Source organism: Palaemon carinicauda, chromosome 16 (genome assembly GCF_036898095.1).
Source record: "Palaemon carinicauda isolate YSFRI2023 chromosome 16, ASM3689809v2, whole genome shotgun sequence".
Taxonomy (NCBI): Eukaryota; Metazoa; Arthropoda; class Malacostraca; order Decapoda; family Palaemonidae; genus Palaemon; species Palaemon carinicauda.
The window spans coordinates 30,531,488-30,550,774 of NC_090740.1; the positions used below are offsets into that span (position 1 = coordinate 30,531,488).

The following is a 19,287-nucleotide window of genomic DNA, read 5'->3' on the forward strand; positions in this document are numbered from 1 at the left end:
TGAGTAAAATGTCCTATTAGTCTCAGCATCCAAAAAGTATTCTTGTCACTTGACACATAAATTGTGAACCATACCACAACTGTAAACAAAACTACATACTATGAACAATTCAGATTTGGTTAATGTTCAATCAAATTGAAATAAAATTTCCCACCACAAAATTATGATGAAAATTTCAACAATTCAAAATCATACAATTTTACCCATACAAAATGTCTATAGCTTATATGTATATATTATAAAGAAAATATTCAATGAATCGTGAATGGTAAGAAAAACCTAAAGCCATCCTCAATAACAAACATTTTACAAGGATTACAAATATTGCATCTTATATTAAATAATGGTATTAATCATATTTATAAATAAATTCTTAATTAAAATAAGAACCCAAGATTTTTCTTTGTAAATTTATTTTATGGTAATACAGTATTCACATTCCAATCCCTTTCTCATTTACAAAAATAAAAAACCTCCATAAATTGGGCAATGGCTTAATACAATTGCACATACAGTAAACACGTTACAGTAAATAAAAATACGGTGCCGTTATAAGTTCTCAATACACATTTCATATATAAAAATCTGACATAGTATATGCTTTCATGATATATTTTTGCTCCTTGTATATGTTACATCTCTGAACTGTCAAAAATATAAGAACATTGTCATGAAAATAACACATTGTACCAAGGAAGAATTATAAGCACAAATAAAAATTATCAAAACATAAAAACTATAGATTTTGGCCTTCCAATCCACATCCCACTGAAAGTTTTTCAGAAAGTCTTCTTCAAATCTGAAAAAAGAAAAAAAAAATTGTTAATATATTTAAATTCAAAATCAACTAAAACATCTCAAATAATTCAATGCCTAAAAATTTTCTTAGGAATCATGCATCATTAAATAATCTTATCCATTCTTAATTAATGTAAAAAAAAAAAATGCAAGATCTCAACGTAAACAAAAACTTAAACCTTCAACTAGAGTCTTATATACTATATTAAACAGACCAATTAAGTTTACAATTCTGGAGTGACATGAGGATGTTTTTTAAGGCACTGGTACAACGGGAAGTCAAAACTGCAACATGCAAAAAAGTTTAACAGTTATGTGGGAAGATACCAGTAATGGGAGCTTAGTAAAGTGAAAAAATCCAATGAAGTTCTGGCCTGAATGTTTGTGAATTACAATAAGGAGTCCTTAACAGCATCTGGTGCACTTTTATGTTGTCTAATAATTTATTAGCTACCACAAAGCTTGATTCCCAATATATTCATTTAGCTTTTCCATGGGCAATTTTATTAGCAAGTGGCATACTAAAAGAATAATTCACCCATTGTGATGAAACACATGCAGATCACTAAGGAAAACCTGCAAAACCAGGACTAAAGCCTACTTGATGAGAACATACACGATTTCTATAAATCATAGTTGAGTGGTTTCCGGATGCATTTTTTTTTTATTTTGAAATATAAAGAAAAATGTTATTTTTATAATAAAATAAATTTTTGAATATGCTTACCCGGTGATTATATAAGCTGCAACTCTGTTGCTCGACAGAAAACTCTACGTTAAAAATCCGCCAGCGATCGCTATGCAGGTAGGGGGTGTACTTCAACAGCGCCATCTGTCGTGCAGGTACTCAGTACTCAATGTAAACAAAGAACTCAATTTTCTCCTCGGTCCACTGCGTCTCTATTGGGGAGGAAGGGAGGGTCCTTTAATATATAATCACCGGGTAAGTATATTCAAAAATTTATTTTATTATAAAAATAACATTTTTCAATATTTAACTTAGCCGGTGATTATATAAGCTGATTCACACCCAGGGGGGTGGGTAGAGACCAGCAATAAATGTTTACATTATTATGAGCTAAGGATTTTTTATTTTATTTTAGCAGTTATCAAAATAACAAACTTAAAATAAATAAGTACCTGGTAAGGAAGTCGACTTGAACAATTACTCTGCCTTTTTAAGTACGTCTTCCTTACGGAGCCTCGCGATCCTCTTAGGATGCTGAGCGACCCCTAGGAGCTGAAGTATCAAGGGTTGCAACCCATACAACAGGACCTCATCAAAACCTCTAATCTAGGCGCTTCTCAAGAAATGACTTTGACCACCCGCCAAATCAAGTAGGATGCGAAAGGCTTCTTAGCCTTCCGGACAACCCAAAAACAATAATAAAACATTTCAAGAGAAAGATTAAAAAGGTTATGGAATTAGGGAATTGTAGTGATTGAGCCCTCACCCACTACTGCACTCGTTGCTACGAATGGTCCCAGAGTGTAGCAGTTCTCGTAAAGAGACTGGACATTCTTAAGATAAAAAGACGCGAACACTGACTTGCTTTTCCAATAGGTTGCGTCGATTATACTTTGCAGAGATCTATTTTGTTTAAAGGCCACGGAAGTTGCGACAGCTCTAACTTCGTGTCTCCTTACCTTCAGCAAAGCTTGGTCTTCCTCATTCAGATGGGAATGAGCTTCTCGTATTAACAGTCTGATAAAATAGGATAAAGCATTCTTTGACATAGGCAAAGATGGTTTCTTAACTGAACACCATAAAGCTTCAGACGGGCCTCGTAAAGGTTTAGTTCGTTTTAAATAGAACTTAAGAGCTCTTACAGGGCATAAGACTCTTTCTAGTTCATTTCCAACCATACGATAAGTTTGGAATATCGAACGATATTGGCCAAGGCCGAGAAGGCAGCTCGTTTTTGGCTAGAAAACAAAGCTGTAGAACATGTAGCCGTTTCGGATGAGAATCCGATGTTCTTGCTGAAGGCATGAATCTCACTGACTCTTTTAGCTGTGGCTAAGCATACCAGGAAAAGAGTCTTTAAGGTGAGATCTTTCAGGGAGGCTGATTGTAGCGGTTCGAACCTGTCTGACATAAGGAATCTTAGTACCACGTCTAAATTCCAACCAGGTGTAACCAAACGACGCTCCTTCGTGGTCTCAAAAGACTTAAGGAGGTCCTCTAGATCTTTATTGTTGGAAAGATCTAAGCCTCTGTGACGGAAGACTGATGCCAACATGCTTCTGTAACCCTTGATAGTGGGAGCTGAAAGAGATCGTTCTTTCCTCAGATATAAGAGGAAGTCAGCTATTTGAGTTACAGAGGTACTGGTCGAGGATACGGATACTGACTTGCACCAGTTTCGGAAGATTTCCCACTTCGATTGGTAGACTCTAAGGGTGGATGTTCTCCTTGCTCTAGCAATCGCTCTGGCTGCCTCCTTCGAAAAGCCTCTAGCTCTCGAGAGTCTTTCGATAGTCTGAAGGCAGTCAGACGAAGAGCGTGGAGGCCTTGGTGTACCTTCTTTACGTGTGGCTGACGTAGAAGGTCCACCCTTAGGGGAAGTGTTCTGGGAACGTCTACTAGCCATCGAAGTACCTCGGTGAACCATTCTCTCGCGGGCCAGAGGGAAGCAACTAGCGTCAACCTTGTCCCTTCGTGAGAGGCGAACTTCTGCAGTACCTTGTTGACAATCTTGAACGGAGGGAATGCATATAGATATAGATGTGACCAATCTAGGAGAAAGGCATCTATATGAACTGCTGCTGGGTCCGGGATTGGTGAGCAAAATATTGGGAGCCTCTTGGTCATCGAGGTTGCGAAGAGATCTATGGTTGGCTGGCCCCAGGTGGCCCAAAGTCTCTTGCATACATCCTTGTGGAGGGTCCATTATGTTGGAATTATTTGTCCCTTCCGACTGAGACAATCTGCCATGACATTCAAGTTGCCTTGGATGAACCTCGTTACTAGTGATATGTCTAGACCTTTTGACCAGGTGAGGAGGTCCCTTGCAATCTCGTACAACGTCAGAGAGTAGGTCCCTCCTTGCTTGGAGATGTACGCCAAAGCCGTGGTGTTGTCCGAGTTCACCTCCACCACTTTGCCTTGAAGGAGAGACCTGAAGCTTTTCCAGGCCAGACGTACTGCCAGTAGCTCCTTGCAGTTGAAAAGCATTGACCTTTGACTCGAGTTCCATATTCCCGAGCATTCCCGACCGTCTAATGTCGCACCCCAGCCTACGTCCGATGCGTCCGAGAAGAGAACGTGGTTGGGAGTCTGAACAGTCAGGGGAAGACCCTCTCTTAGGTTGATATAGTCCTTTCACCAAGTCAGACAAGACTTTATCTTTTCGGAAACCGGGATCGAGACCGCTTCTAGCGTCTTGTCCTTTTTCCAGTGAAAAGCTAGATGGTATAGAAGAGGACGGAGGTGTAGTCTTCCTAGTGACACAAATTGATCCACGGATGACAGCGTCCCTACCAGACTCATCCACAGCCTGACTGAGTAGCGTTCCTTCTTCAGCATCTTCTGGATGGATAGCAGGGCTGGGGGCTGATCGTCTTGTTCAGCAACGTCCTCATCAGAGGGTTCCTCATCCGAAACTGATGAGGAAACGGCAACGGAGTGGGCAACGTCTGACTCGCTGAATCCGGTCGCACTGGTGGATGCGTGACGGAGCCGGACGCAATATCATGGAACTGCTGCACAGTCTGTGAACTGTCAACAACCATGGGTGCGCGAGGAAGCACAGCGTCAACCCGAAAATGTCTAGACCGTCTGGGTTGTGCAGTCAACACCCTACCGGGTTGCTGAGGATGACGCACTGCGTCACAACAAGTCACCTCTGCTGGTTGTTGAACGTCCTGAACGTCAACAACCACCTCCGAGCGTCGCTTAACGTCAACGTGCGGCTGGCAACCCACACTGGGTCGCATCGGTGGAGGAACCACCTCAACTGGCAGACGCGAGTAGGTTACCTCAGCGTCAACAGGGCGCACAACCGACCGGTTGGAAGGTTGTTGGCCAGAGGGTTCTTCTCCGCATTTAAGTCCTCTATCAAGGACGCAAGCTTGGACTGCATGTCTTGCAGCAAAGCCCATTTAGGGTCTACGGGAGCAGGTGTGGCAACAGACGGGGTTAGCGACTGAGGCGGAACCGTTTACCATCCCTGAAAGCCTTGTTATGCTTGACATAATAGTACAGCAAAACTTCAAAGGCTCGACAACAGCTGAGAAGTTGACCTGTAAACAACTTGGAGCGTCTCCTGGCTAGGCCCCAGGGAGAGTCTACCAGAATTGAGAAGTCTATCTGGGCAGAGGCATGAACTCCCAAGCCGAGAACTTCTCTCGTGTCATATCAGACTCTCGCTCTATAAACCAGTTTAAAAGAAGGGAAAGCAAAGGCTGTATCCCCCAAACTCCTCCTGGTGAAAAACCAGTCGCCTAGCCAACGTAACGCTCTCTAGGAGAGCGAGAGAGCACTAGCTTAAAAACAACGGCTTCGAAGTAGCTAGGCCTAGTGTAAGTTCTGACGTTTAGGCGAACGAGGAGCAGCAGTTACAAGATCCGGACGAAGATCCTTAAAAAAATCATCATGATTTAATTAAAGTCCATAGGAGGCTAAGCAGCTTAAGGCTCCTCTCCATCTGACAGAGTCCTCAAGGGAATATCAGTAGGAGGGAGAACAGCAACTTCCTCATCTACAGGAACCTTGTCCGATAAAAGCTGAGTCTCTCACTGGTGCATTAGTAGCGGACCAGAACGCAACGTCATGTAACTGCTTGACAGTCTGTGAACTGTCAACAACTGAACTGTCAACCAGAACAGGTGCGTGAGGACGTACAGCGTCCACTCGAGACTGCTTTGACTGCCTAGACTGAGCAGTCAAAACAACTCTAGAATGCGGAGGTTGACGCACAGCGTCAAAACAAGTCAACTCCGATTGTTAGTGAACGTCTAGAACGTCAACCGGAGCATCAGCCAGTGGCCTAACGTCCAAATGCGGCTGAAAAACCACACGAGACCGCATCGAGTGTGGTTCTAAACAACCTGACTGACGTGACTAAGCTACGCCAACGTCAACAGAGAGCACAAAGGAACGTTAGGTTGGCTGAAAGCCAGGATATCGATGAGATAAACGGCTAGACTCAACGGACTAATCGGCAGAATAGTCTTCCATAAGGGAGGCAAGCATATACTGCATGTTTTGCCATACAACCCCTTAAGGATCAACGGAAATGGTTGTGGTAATAGACGAGGGTAACGTCTGTGACCGCAACACTTTGCCTACAAAAAAAGACTCACGGAGTCTGTGTTACGCTTTTGTTAGGCGGCGAGCAGTTATCCGATGACTGCATAGGGTCAGAGCTGTCCTAATGGCTGTAACCAGGACGCTGGACCTGTCCTGAAAGGACTGACTTTCGCTTAAGGGCTTCGAAACCTTGTGACAGGTTTCTTATGCGAAAAGCCTACGGATGGCGAGGAGAAACAACGTCTCTCTCGTCTTATGGTAGGGGAGATCTTGGTAAGAAACACCCGATACCATAGAGGGAAAACGTCTGTTCGTTGGTCAAGGCCTCTCGAACCCATAAGTCTTTTGACATTACTTCTCCCCTGGGCTTGGGAGCTTGCAAGAGGTCCCGGACTAGGTGAACGACAGGCACGAACAGACGAACCCTCGGACGCAAAACTGTAACACTTTGCGCCTCGGACGCAACACTGTAACACTTTGCGCATATCACTTTATCACTTCGATTTTCTGTTTTGCACTTATTTCTACCTGAAACACGCAATTCTACCCTTCATTAAAAGGTAGTAATTGCGAAATTAGTCGTATAATGCAAGCTCATAATACCAGCAAAAAACAGAAAACATATTTTAAGATAAAAAGAAAAAACAGTGGCTGGGAAAGAGACTAAACACTAGTTCATATAACTACGTTTTCAATCTCTCACCGCACATAGCCTGGGGACGAGAATAAAAACCTAAAAACGTTTTATCCTTCCTCCCCGTACAGAGACTTGGGACGAGAGTAACACGAGAACAACGTTACCCGCTTGAACGGAACGTCTTCTCTCCTCTCTCTCTCTCCGTCTCTATCTCTCTCTCTCTTTCTCTCTTGATTTTGCACCAAAGAGAAGAGCCCAATTATATATCGTCAAAAAAACATGTTATTTGACTAAAGGAAAAAACTGAAAGGTTTTTCAAATAAAAAGTTCCTTTAAATTAGAATTTAAAACATTTAAGCTAAGAAAGAATGAACAAAACGTCAGAATCGATTTACTCTTACTGCAAAGTGAAACCGTGATACACTCTCTCTCTATCGTAACGATAGAGCGCATGTTGAACGTCCTGAACGTCAACAACTACGTAGCATAAAAAACTAAACGTTAGTTCATCTTTGAAAACAGTACGAAGACTATCAAAGAACTTCTTTCATAAAATATTACATTTAAAAAGTTTTAAATCCTTTAAAAGCTAAAGACAATATAAAGGGCTCAATGTTGATTAACTTCGGTTTCCAAGTTAGAACCGCCTACTCTCAGGAAAGGTCTATATAAACAAAGCATTAAAATTTATTTTATATGTCTATAAAAAATGGAAAGTTAATCGAAGAGGCCTAATAAAGGCGGAGAGATATAAAATATATAGAGGAAAATCTATAACGTGATAAGATAATTACTAAAAGCCTAAACACACTTCCGTCTAAGGGAAGGGTCGGCCATTTAAAAGTGAAAGAAAGTCCATACTCTCTTTGTCACCATAATTAAATCTATCCAAAACGAGTTCAAGTTTTGAGATGAAGATAAAACACCTGCATAGCGAAAGCTCAAAACTAGAATAGTGTACTTCACCAATAGTTGTGAAAACAAATCCAGTTAGCAACAGCGAATTAGTAGGTCTTGCCGGTAGCCCGACAAGAGAGAAAATTGAGTTCTTTGTTTACATTGAGTACTGAGTACCTGCACGACAGATGGCGCTGTTGAAGTACACCCCCTACCTGCATAGCGATCGCTGGCGGATTTTTAACGTAGAGTTTTCTGTCGAGCAACAGAGTTGCAGCTTATATAATCACCGGCTAAGTTAAATATTGAAAAAGTCCATTTAATGAAACTAAAACAAATTCAATGTAAACAACATATACTGTATAGTAATATATAAAAAATACCATAACACTTTATACTGCAGATACATGGACTTTGAAAAAGAAAAATGAGATCTGGAAATCCTGTGACTGAACACTGTTAAGATTCATGATTAGACTGGATTTGGTAGAAAATGCTACAAATGAAGAAATCCTGGGGAAACATGGTGTCCAGCCACATAAGAACTTTGATAGAATTAGTCAGGAAGATAGTGGTTCATTGTGATTACAGTGATATTTATGCCTGCTGTATGCGTACAATACTGCAAGTTTTGTTTTTAAGTGTAAGCAACCGGATAGGCAAGTCAGACTTGCCTCTCACAAGCAAAGGCTCACTGGCCATCTGAGAATAATTTGGATCTAAAAACCCATCACTAACTTGACAGGTAAGGAAGTATTGGCAAGCCATATCATTATCCACCCCGCAAAATATAATTGATCATTAATTTAGCAGGCTTTTTTGGCCGTTATGAAAAGTAACGTCAGTCATTCTGTTTACAATATTGTATTTTTCCCAATGGTATCAAAATGCAGTGGTTTATCTGTGCAAAAAACTAACAAATTCAGTAGGGAATACTGTATACTATAACTTGAAACACAAAAAAACATTCATTACAATCTTAAGAGGAGAACATGTCTTTATTTACTTGAAACACGGTGCTTTCCCTATACTGTACAAGAATGCTAACAAATCTACCAAGGAAGCCTATTAAAACTTAATAAACACTTATAAAACTGTTAAGGAGTGACTTAAAAACAATCCCAACTTAACCATCAAACAGCACCTCTTTAATCACCTAACTTGCAGAATTCATTTATGAGTATCAATGATGGGATCAAAACTGAAAATCAAATTGAAAACAAAGACAATAGAGTATTATGCAACAAATGAGTCTTATGGTACATTATAAATGGCTTTAAGCCTAAATTAGAACCAGAATTAAGTCTTTTTTCTGAAGCTGAAGCAACAAATACATCAATTTTATCCACCATAAAATTCAGTACTGAGGGATACAACCTATCTCTGTAGAGACTACTGCTGTAAATTTGGAAGATTACAAAGCTACCAAACTAAATTTACTCTACTCATTACGGTATTTTTCACTAATAAGGCAGTGTAATTTTTGCAAAGGAGATGATTCCTCACTTTGAAGTTGCCTCTGTATTTATTTCTCTTCATATTCCTATATTGTAGGTTTAGGAGATTACTTCAGAGAGTGGAGGAACATATAATCAGACTTCCCACTCGGTTTTTGGCTTCACAAATTAGTATTATAGAGAGACTAGAACTGCAACATGAAAGAGTTTAGCATCAGAAGGATCTAAAGTAATTAAAGAATACTAGCAATATTAAGATCGTATGAAGTTCATGACTACCAAAAGTTGGCTGATTTTATGAACTGTCTAAAGGTGGTCATAGATTTGTCAGTTGCCATCAACCACCAGATGGCATTTTGCAAGGGGAGAGAACAGAATATTTTCATTTTGAAGACAAAACTTTGAGTAGAAGTAGAATGAACATCAGGTGAGTATAAAAATAAAAAAATTTATCATTAAAATTCTGCTCAATGTAAGGCTTACAAATTATCTTCTAGCAGATATCTTCCTTTCAGTTTATAATGTCCCAACCCTCAAGAGGAAAGTTTACTTCTTCCTCCAAGGTGAAACCAAATATTCAATTTCTTTCTCATTTTTTTATTCATTTCAGGTCTGGAGAGGATAAGGGCATTGGACTGTCAAAATCACATATCTTTGCATAAATAATAGCTTTACAGACATGCAAAAGCATTATAAAAGAATATTGATTGGCATATAGTAAACTTTTTCAACAAACTTACCACTTTCCTCTAGTCTTCTTTTAGCATTTTCCTTTGCAAGTTTATTAAGGAAAGATTCAAAAACTGCCATCGACTGTTTCATTGAAGTCTTTTTGTACTCGGCTATAGCATTTCTCTCTTCATCTTTCTTCCCAGCATCATATTCACTTACTTCTTTCTCAAGTTGACTGAAAGAAGCAGACTTTTTCAATATTTACAGAAACAAATGATTAAATCTTGAATGGGAACAATATGTTCTTAAATGATTTAGAACAATTTTCTCCTGAATAGGTTTCCTTAGAATATCTCTTACTGTTGATTCTTTAGGAGTCAAAAAAAATTACTAGTAAATATAAAGTAAGGATATGCACCCCCATAACTGACTAGTAAAGAAAAGCACTCCTGAATTTGAGCAAGTAAAGATGAGCACTCCCTAATAGGATCAAGTATAGTTAAGCACTCCCGCTAGAAACGACCAGGCATAAAATACTACTCTGAATGCAATTCAGTTCAGAAATCAAAAGATTCTGCTGTTTCATACAGTTAATTGCAGGAGTCGGGTCCACAACCAACAGTGTCATAATAATTTGCTCATACAAAGACCGGTCCATATTAGGAGTGGTTTCCTTAAGACTTTCTGAGGTATATCATACTAAAAAGCAGTGTTACTGTACTTCCCAAGACAGTAAGCTATGGTTTAAAAATCTATAGGAGGAAACAACCCATCAGAAGAGCAAAAGTTATATTCTCAAATAAGAAAAGCAAACAACTCATTTAGGCAACTCATTAATCAAGTAAGTGTTGAACTATTAAAAAAGAAAATCTATCAAAACATCATAGAAAATTATCTTGAATAGAAAAACCAACTCGTTAAAGCAACAAATAGAAATGTTAATTTACGCAAATTTAAGTAAGTAAAGAAAAGCACTCCCGACTTTAAGCAAGTAAACATAAGCACTCCCTGTTCAATAGTGTGCACTGTATATTATTTATCACCCCTAACACATGACTAAATACATGTAACCAGTGGAGACTGTAAGAAATAAGAAACTTGTATCTTAATGATTAAACTTCCTCTTAAAGACAAATACAGTGTTCTCTGAAGAATAGATTTCATTTTAATTTCAAGTATCCAAAATCATGCAGGACTATATTACCAAATAAATTAATGAACAGTTTTCATGGTTCACCAAAGCAACAATTAATATATAATTGTCTTATGACAAATGACAAATATCAACAGTGATCTACAATTACAAGGAGTGTAAAAGTAAATTTTCCTTGATATTTAAAAGAGGTTATAAATTTTAGATTATCAAATCACAGCATATGGTCCTGTTGCTATTTCTGCTATGAAATAAAAATAAAATACCAGCATCAATTCTTACCCTAAATGTGGTACAGCCAAAGGATCAAAGCTCTCTGCTTTGAGAGGGTCAAAACATACACAAACACGGCCAGTCTTAGGATGGACACAGAAAGGAGACTTAAGCAAGTGGTTGAGGCCTTTTGTAACATGGATATCAAGCCGTGGATAAACTAGCTGCAGTATGATTTCTGCAACCAGGTTTGGCTTTATTCCTTTCTTGAAGTCACTCTAAAATAATCAGAAGGTAAATCATATTTATTACTTTCATGAACATCTAAAAACCAATATATGAAAATCTACATTAAACACAAATTTACAATATAAATACTAAATACTGTACCTTAGTAATTCTATTGATTTCTGCCTCAATGGTGTTCCATCTCTGCTTTGAATTTGCACATTTTGGCATAGTCTTTTCCAAAGCTTCTCTTACTCCTGCATCGGGGATCATGGCCAAAGTCTTACCCCATAATTCTGGGGTACTAAGGAAGTCTTGATCTTCTAGAATGATTTCTTCAAAGTAAGATCTTGCAATGTTAAGTGCTCTCCTGAGAAATCATGTATAAAAACATAATTTATATCATTCAATTCATTAAAGTTTCAGTATACTAGACCATATGATAATTTTCTTAAATTTAAAATATGTTATTTTTATAATAAAATAAATTTTTGAATATACTTACCCGGTGATTATATAAGCTGCAACTCTGTTGCTCGACAGAAAACTCTACGTTAAAAATCCGCCAGCGATCACAATGCAGGTAGGGGGTGTACTTCAACAGCGCCATCTGTCGTGCAGGTACTCAGTACTCAATGTAAACAGAACTCAATTTTCTCCTCGGTCCACTGGGTCTCTATTGGGGAGGAAGGGAGGGTCCTTTAATATATAATCACCGGGTAAGTATATTCAAAACTTTATTTTATTATAAAAATAACATTTTTCAATATTAAACTTAGCCGGTGATTATATAAGCTGATTCACACCCAGGGGGGTGGGTAGAGACCAGCAATAATTGTTTACATTATTATGAGCTAAGGATTTTTTATTTCATTTTAGCAATTATTCAAAATAACAAACATAAAATAAATAAGTACCTGGTAAGGAAGTCGACTTGAACAATTACTCTGCCTTTTTAAGTACGTCTTCCTTACGGAGCCTCGCGATCCTTTTAGGATGCTGAGCGACCCCTAGGATCTGAAGTATCAAGGGTTGCAACCCATACAACAGGACCTCATCAAAACCTCTAATCTAGGCGCTTCTCAAGAAATGACTTTGACCACCCGCCAAATCAAGTAGGATGCGAAAGGCTTCTTAGCCTTCCGGACAACCCAAAAACAAAAATAAAACATTTCAAGAGAAAGATTAAAAAGGTTATGGAATTAGGGAATTGTAGTGGTTGAGCCCTCACCCACTACTACACTCGTTGCTACGAATGGTCCCAGAGAGTAGCAGTTCTCGTAAAGAGACTGGACATTCTTAAGATAAAAAGACGCGAACACTGACTTGCTTTTTCAATAGTTTGCGTCGATTATACTTTGCAGAGATCTATTTTGTTTAAAGGCCACGGAAGTTGCGACAGCTCTAACTTCGTGTGTCCTTACCTTCAGCAAAGCTTGGTCTTCCTCATTCAGATGGGAATGAGCTTCTCGTATTAACAGTCTGATAAAATAGGATAAAGCATTCTTTGACTAGGCAAAGATGGTTTCTTAACTGAACACCATAAAGCTTCAGACGGGCCTCGTAAAGGTTTAGTTCGTTTTAAATAGAACTTAAGAGCTCTTACAGGGCATAAGACTCTTTCTAGTTCATTTCCAACCATACGATAAGTTTGGAATATCGAACGATATTGGCCAAGGCCGAGAAGGCAGCTCGTTTTTGGCTAGAAAACCAAGTTGTAGAACATGTAGCCGTTTCGGATGAGAATCCGATGTTCTTGCTGAAGGCATGAATCTCACTGACTCTTTTAGCTGTGGCTAAGCATACCAGGAAAAGAGTCTTTAAGGTGAGATCTTTCAGGGAGGCTGATTGTAGCGGTTCGAACCTGTCTGACATAAGGAATCTTAGTACCACGTCTAAATTCCAACCAGGTGTAACCAAACGACGCTCCTTCGTGGTCTCAAAAGACTTAAGGAGGTCCTGTAGATCTTTATTGTTGGAAAGATCTAAGCCTCTGTGACGGAAGACTGATGCCAACATGCTTCTGTAACCCTTGATAGAGGGAGCTGAAAGAGATCGTTCTTTCCTCAGATATAAGAGGAAGTCAGCTATTTGAGTTACAGAGGTACTGGTCGAGGATACGGATACTGACTTGCACCAGTTTCGGAAGATTTCCCACTTCGATTGGTAGACTCTAAGGGTGGATGTTCTCCTTGCTCTAGCAATCGCTCTGGCTGCCTCCTCCGAAAAGCCTCTAGCTCTCGAGAGTCTTTCGATAGTCTGAAGGCAGTCAGACGAAGAGCGTGGAGGCCTTGGTGTACCTTCTTTACGCGTGGCTGACGTAGAAGGTCCACCCTTAGGGGAAGTGTTCTGGGAACGTCTACTAGCCATCGAAGTACCTCGGTGAACCATTCTCTCGCGGGCCAGAGGGAAGCAACTAGCGTCAACCTTGTCCCTTCGTGAGAGGCGAACTTCTGCAGTACCTTGTTGACAATCTTGAACGGAGGGAATGCATATAGATCTAGATGTGACCAATCTAGGAGAAAGGCCTCTATATGAACTGCTGCTGGGTCCGGGATTGGTGAGCAAAATATTGGGAGCCTCTTGGTCATCGAGATTGCGAAGAGATCTATGGTTGGCTGGCCCCAGGTGGCCCAAAGTCTCTTGCATACATCCTTGTGGAGGGTCCATTCTGTTGGAATTATTTGTCCCTTCCGACTGAGACAATCTGCCATGACATTCAAGTTGCCTTGGATGAACCTCGTTACTAGTGATATGTCTAGACCTTTTGACCAGGTGAGGAGGTCCCTTGCGATCTCGTACAACGTCAGAGAGTAGGTCCCTCCTTGCTTGGAGATGTACGCCAAAGCCGTGGTGTTGTCCGAGTTCACCTCCACCACTTTGCCTTGAAGGAGAGACCTGAAGCTTTTCCAGGCCAGACGTACTGCCAGTAGCTCCTTGCAGTTAAAATGCATTGACCTTTGAATCGAGTTCCATAATCCCGAGCATTCCCGACCGTCTAATGTCGCACCCCAGCCTACGTCCGATGCGTCCGAGAAGAGAACGTGGTTGGGAGTCTGAACAGTCAGGGGAAGACCCTCTCTTAGGTTGATATAGTCCATTTACCAAGTCAGACAAGACTTTATCTTTCCGGAAACCGGGATCGAGACCGCTTCTAGCGTCTTGTCCTTTTTCCAGTGAAAAGCTAGATGGTATAGAAGAGGACGGAGGTGTAGTCTTCCTAGTGACACAAATTGATCCACGGATGACAGTGTCCCTACCAGACTCATCCACAGCCTGACTGAGCAGCGTTCCTTCTTCAGCATCTTCTGGATGGATAGCAGGACTGGGGCTGATCGTCTTGTTCAGCAACGTCCTCATCAGAGGGTTCCTCATCCGAAACTGATGAGGAAACGGCAACGGAGTGGGCAACGTCTGACTTGCTGAATCCGGTCGCACTGGTGGATGCGTGACGGAGCCGGACGCAATATCATGGAACTGCTGCACAGTCTGTGAACTGTCAACAACCATGGGTGCGCGAGGAAGTACAGCGTCAACCCGAAACTGTCTAGACCGTCTGGGTTGTGCAGTCAACACCCTACCGGGTTGCTGAGGTTGACGCACTGCGTCACAACAAGTCACCTCTGCTGGTTGTTGAACGTCCTGAACGTCAACAACCACCTCCGAGCGTCGCTTAACGTCAACGTGCGGCTGGCAACCCACACTGGGTCGCATCGGTGGAGGAACCACCTCAACTGGCAGACGCAAGTAGGTTACCTCAGCGTCAACAGGGCGCACAACCGACCGGTTGGAAGGTTGTTGGCCAGAAGGAGGAACCACCTCAACTGGCAGACGCGAGTAGGTTACCTCAGCGTCAACAGGGCGCACAACCGACCGGTTGGAAGGTTGTTGGCCAGAAGGTTCTTCTCCGCATTTAAGTCCTCTATCAAGGACGCAAGCTTGGACTGCATGTCTTGCAGCAAAGCCCATTTAGGGTCTACGGGAGCAGGTGTGGCAACAGACGGGGTTAGCGACTGAGGCGGAACCGTTTACCATCCCTGAAAGCCTTGTTATGTGTGACATAATAGTACAGCAAAACTTCAAAGGCTCGACAAAAGCTGAGAAGTTGACCTGTAAACAACTTGGAGCGTCTCCTGGCTAGGCGCCAGGGCGAGTCTACCGGAATTGAGAAGTCTATCTGGGCAGAGGCATGAACTCCCAAGCCGAGAACTTCTCTCGTGTCATATCAGACTCTCGCTCTATAAGCCAGTTTAAAAGAAGGGATATCAAAGGCTGTATCCCTAAAACTCCTCCTGGTGCAAAAACCAGTCGCCTAGCCAACGTAACGCTCTCTAGGAGAGCGAGAGAGCACTAGCTTAAAAACAACGGCTTCGAAGTAGCTAGGCCTAGTGTAAGTTCTGACGTTAAGGCGAACGAGGAGCAGCAGTTACAAGATCCGGACGAAGATCCTTAAAAAAATCATCATGATTTAATTAAAGTCCATAGGAGGCTAAGCAGCTTAAGGCTCCTCTCCATCTGACAGAGTCCTCAAGGGAATATCAGTAGGAGGGAGAACAGCAACTTCCTCATCTACAGGAACCTTGTCCGATAAAAGCTAGGTTACCTCAGTGAGTCTCTCACTGGTGCATAAGTAGCAGACCAGAAGGCAACGTCATGTAACTGCTTGACAGTCTGTGAACTGTCAACAACTGAACTGTCAACCACAACAGGTGTGTGAGGACGTACAGTGTCCCCTCGAGACTGCTTTGACTGTCTAGACTGAGCAGTCAAAACAACTCTAGAATGCGGAGGTTGACGCACCGCGTCAAAACAAAACAACTTAGACTGTTGTTGTGCCTCGCGAACGTCAACGGAAGGTTCCGTGCGTCGCTGAACGTCAACATGCGGCTGGCAGGGTACACTGGAACGCATGGGTGGCGGGACTCTCTTGGAGTGCGGCAGAAGGTCGCCGCAGCGTCCACAGGACGCACAACCGTGGTTGGTTGTAGGCTAGAGGTTGGTGTAGTGTCAACCTTCTCCGCACGAAAGTCCTGCATCAAAGACGTTAACTGAGACTGCATGGTCTGCAGCAAAGACCACTTAGGGTCTACAGGAGCAGGTGCGGCAACAGACGGTGTGACTGCCTGATGCGGTACCGCTTTGCCTCTCTTAGGAGGTGAGCAGTCGTCGGAAGACTGCAGCGAGTCCGAACTGACCCAGTGGCTACAACTCGGCCGTTGGACTTGCGCGGAAAGGACCGACTTGCGCTTAATAAGCCGCGAGACCTTGGTCCATGGTTTCTTACGAGAAACCTCTTCCGCAGACGAGGAATAAATGGGCTCTCTCGTCTTAGAGTGGGTGGGGCGATCTTGGGTAGATACGCCCGAAACCACAGAGGGAAAACGTCTGTTCGTTGATCAAGGCCTCTCGAACCCATAAGTCGTTCGACATTACTTCTCCCCTGGGCTTGGGACCTTGCAAGAGGTCCCGGACTAGGTGAACGACAGGCACGAACAGACGAACCCTCGGACGCAACACTGTAACACTTTGCGCATATCACTTTATCGATTTTCTGTTTTGCACTTATTTCACTGAAATCGAAACTTTTACTGATTTCTACCTGAAACACGCAATTCTACCCTTCATTAAAAGGTAGTAATTGCGAAATTAGTCGTAAAATGCAGCTCATTAATACTAGCAAAAAAACAGAAAACATATATTAAGATAAAAAATTCAGTGGCTGGGAAAGAGACTAAACGCTAGTTCATATAAACTACGTTTTCAATCTCTCACCGCACATAGCCTGGGGACAAGAATAAAACCCTAGAAACGTTTTACCTTTCTCCCCGTACAGAGACTAGGGACGAGAGTAACACGAGAACAACGTTACCCGCTTGAACGGAACGTTTTCTCTCCTCTCTCTCCCTCCGTCTCTATCTCTCTCTCTCTTTCTCTCTTGATTTCGCACCTAAGAGAAGAGAAGAGCCCAATTATATATCGTCAAAAAAACATGTTATTTGACTAAAGGAAAAAACTGAAAGGTTTTCCAAATAAAAAGTTCCTTTAATTTAGAATTTAAAACATTTAAGCTAAGAAAGAATGAACAAAACGTCAGAATCGATTTACTCTTACTGCAAAGTGAAACCGTGATACACTCTCTCTCTATCGTAACGATAGAGCGCATGTTGAACGTCCTGAACGTCAACAACTGCGTAGTCTAAACGTTAGTTCATCTTTGAAAACAGTACGAAGACTATCAAAGAAATTCTTTCATAAAACATTACATTTAAAAAGTTTTAAATTCTTTAAAGGCTAAATACGATATAACGGGCTCAACGTTGATTAACTTCGGTTCCAAGTTAGGACCGCCTACTATCAGGAAAGGTCGCATATAAACAAAACATAAAAATTTATTTTTATATGTTTATAATAAATGGAAAGTTAATCGAAGAGGCCTAATAAAGGCGGAGAGATATAAAATATATAGATCTATAACGTGTTAAGCAAAAATATTAAAAACCTAAACACACTTCCGTCTAAGGGAAGGGTCGGCCATTTAAAAGTGAAAGAGAGTCCATACTCTCTTTGTCACCATAATTAAATCTATCCAAAACGAGTTCAAGTTTTGAGATGAAGATAAAACACCTGCATAGCGAAAGCTCAAAACTAGAATAGTGTACTTCACCAAATAGTTGTGAAAACAAATCCAGTTAGTAACAGCGAATTAGTAGGTCTTGCCGGTAGCCCGACAGAGAGAAAATTGAGTTCTGTGTTTACATTGAGTACTGAGTACCTGCACGACAGATGGCGCTGTTGAAGTACACCCCCTACCTGCATTGCGATCGCTGGCGGATTTTTAACGTAGAGTTTTCTGTCGAGCAACAGAGTTGCAGCTTATATAATCACCGGCTAAGTTTAATATTGAAAAATGTTATTTTCCTTAGTAAAATAAATTTTTGAATATACTTACCCGATGATCATGTAGCTGTCAACTCCGTTGCCCGACAGAAATCTAAGGTCGGGATACGCCAGCGATCGCTATACAGGTGGGGGTGTACACAACAGCGCCATCTGTGAGCAGGTACTCAAGTACTTCTTGTCAACAAGAACTCAATTTTCTCCTCGGTCCACTGGTTCTCTATGGGGAGGAAGGGAGGGTCCTTAAATTCATGATCATCGGGTAAGTATATTCAAAAATTTATTTTACTAAGGAAAATAACATTTTTCAATATTAATCTTACCCGATGATCATGTAGCTGATTCACACTCAGGGTGGTGGGTGGAGACCAGCATACATGTTAACATTAGAAGCTAAGTATCCCGTATTTCATTTTAGCAGTTATTCAAAATAACAAACATAAAATAAATAAGTACCTGGTAAGGAAGTCGACTTGAACCATTACTCTGCCTTTTTTAAGTACGTCTTCCTTACTGAGCCTAGCGATCCTCTTAGGATGCTGAGCGACTCCTAGGTGCTGAAGTATGAAGGGCTGCAACCCATACTAAAGGACCTCATCACAACCTCTAATCTAGGCGCTTCTCAAGAAAGAATTTGACCACCCGCCAAATCAACAAGGATGCGGAAGGCTTCTTAGCCTTCCGAACAACCCAAAAACAACAATAAAAAGCATTTCAAGAGAAAGATTAAAAAAGGTTATGGGATTATGGGAATGTAGTGGCTGAGCCCTCACCTACTACTGCACTCGCTGCTACGAATGGTCCCAGGGTGTAGCAGTTCTCGTAAAGAGACTGGACATCTTTGAGGTAAAATGATGCGAACACTGACTTGCTTCTCCAATATGTTGCATCCATAACACTCTGCAGAGAACGGTTCTGTTTGAAGGCCACTGAAGTAGCGACAGCCCTAACTTCATGTGTCCTTACCTTCAGCAAAGCAAGGTCTTCTTCCTTCAGATGAGAATGGGCCTCTCTAATCAAAAGCCTGATGTAGTAAGAAACTGCGTTCTTAGACATCGGTAAAACAGGTTTCTTGATAGAA

At 41.4% G+C, this 19,287-nt stretch overlaps 1 protein-coding gene across 1 annotated transcript in view; it reads right to left on the reverse strand.

The window, feature by feature from the left end:
- Nucleotides 1-398: 398 nt before the first annotated feature.
- Prim1 (DNA primase small subunit) overlaps nt 399-19,287 on the reverse strand; it is a 105,419-nt gene continuing 86,530 nt past the window's right edge. Inside the window, exons 6-9 of the mRNA XM_068389723.1 lie at nt 11,472-11,679; nt 11,151-11,359; nt 9,784-9,950; nt 399-799 (exon numbers count right to left, since the gene is read on the reverse strand). Coding sequence (XP_068245824.1) covers nt 780-799; nt 9,784-9,950; nt 11,151-11,359; nt 11,472-11,679 — 604 coding nt within the window. The 3' untranslated portion in view covers nt 399-779. The remainder of the gene's footprint in view (nt 800-9,783; nt 9,951-11,150; nt 11,360-11,471; nt 11,680-19,287) is intronic.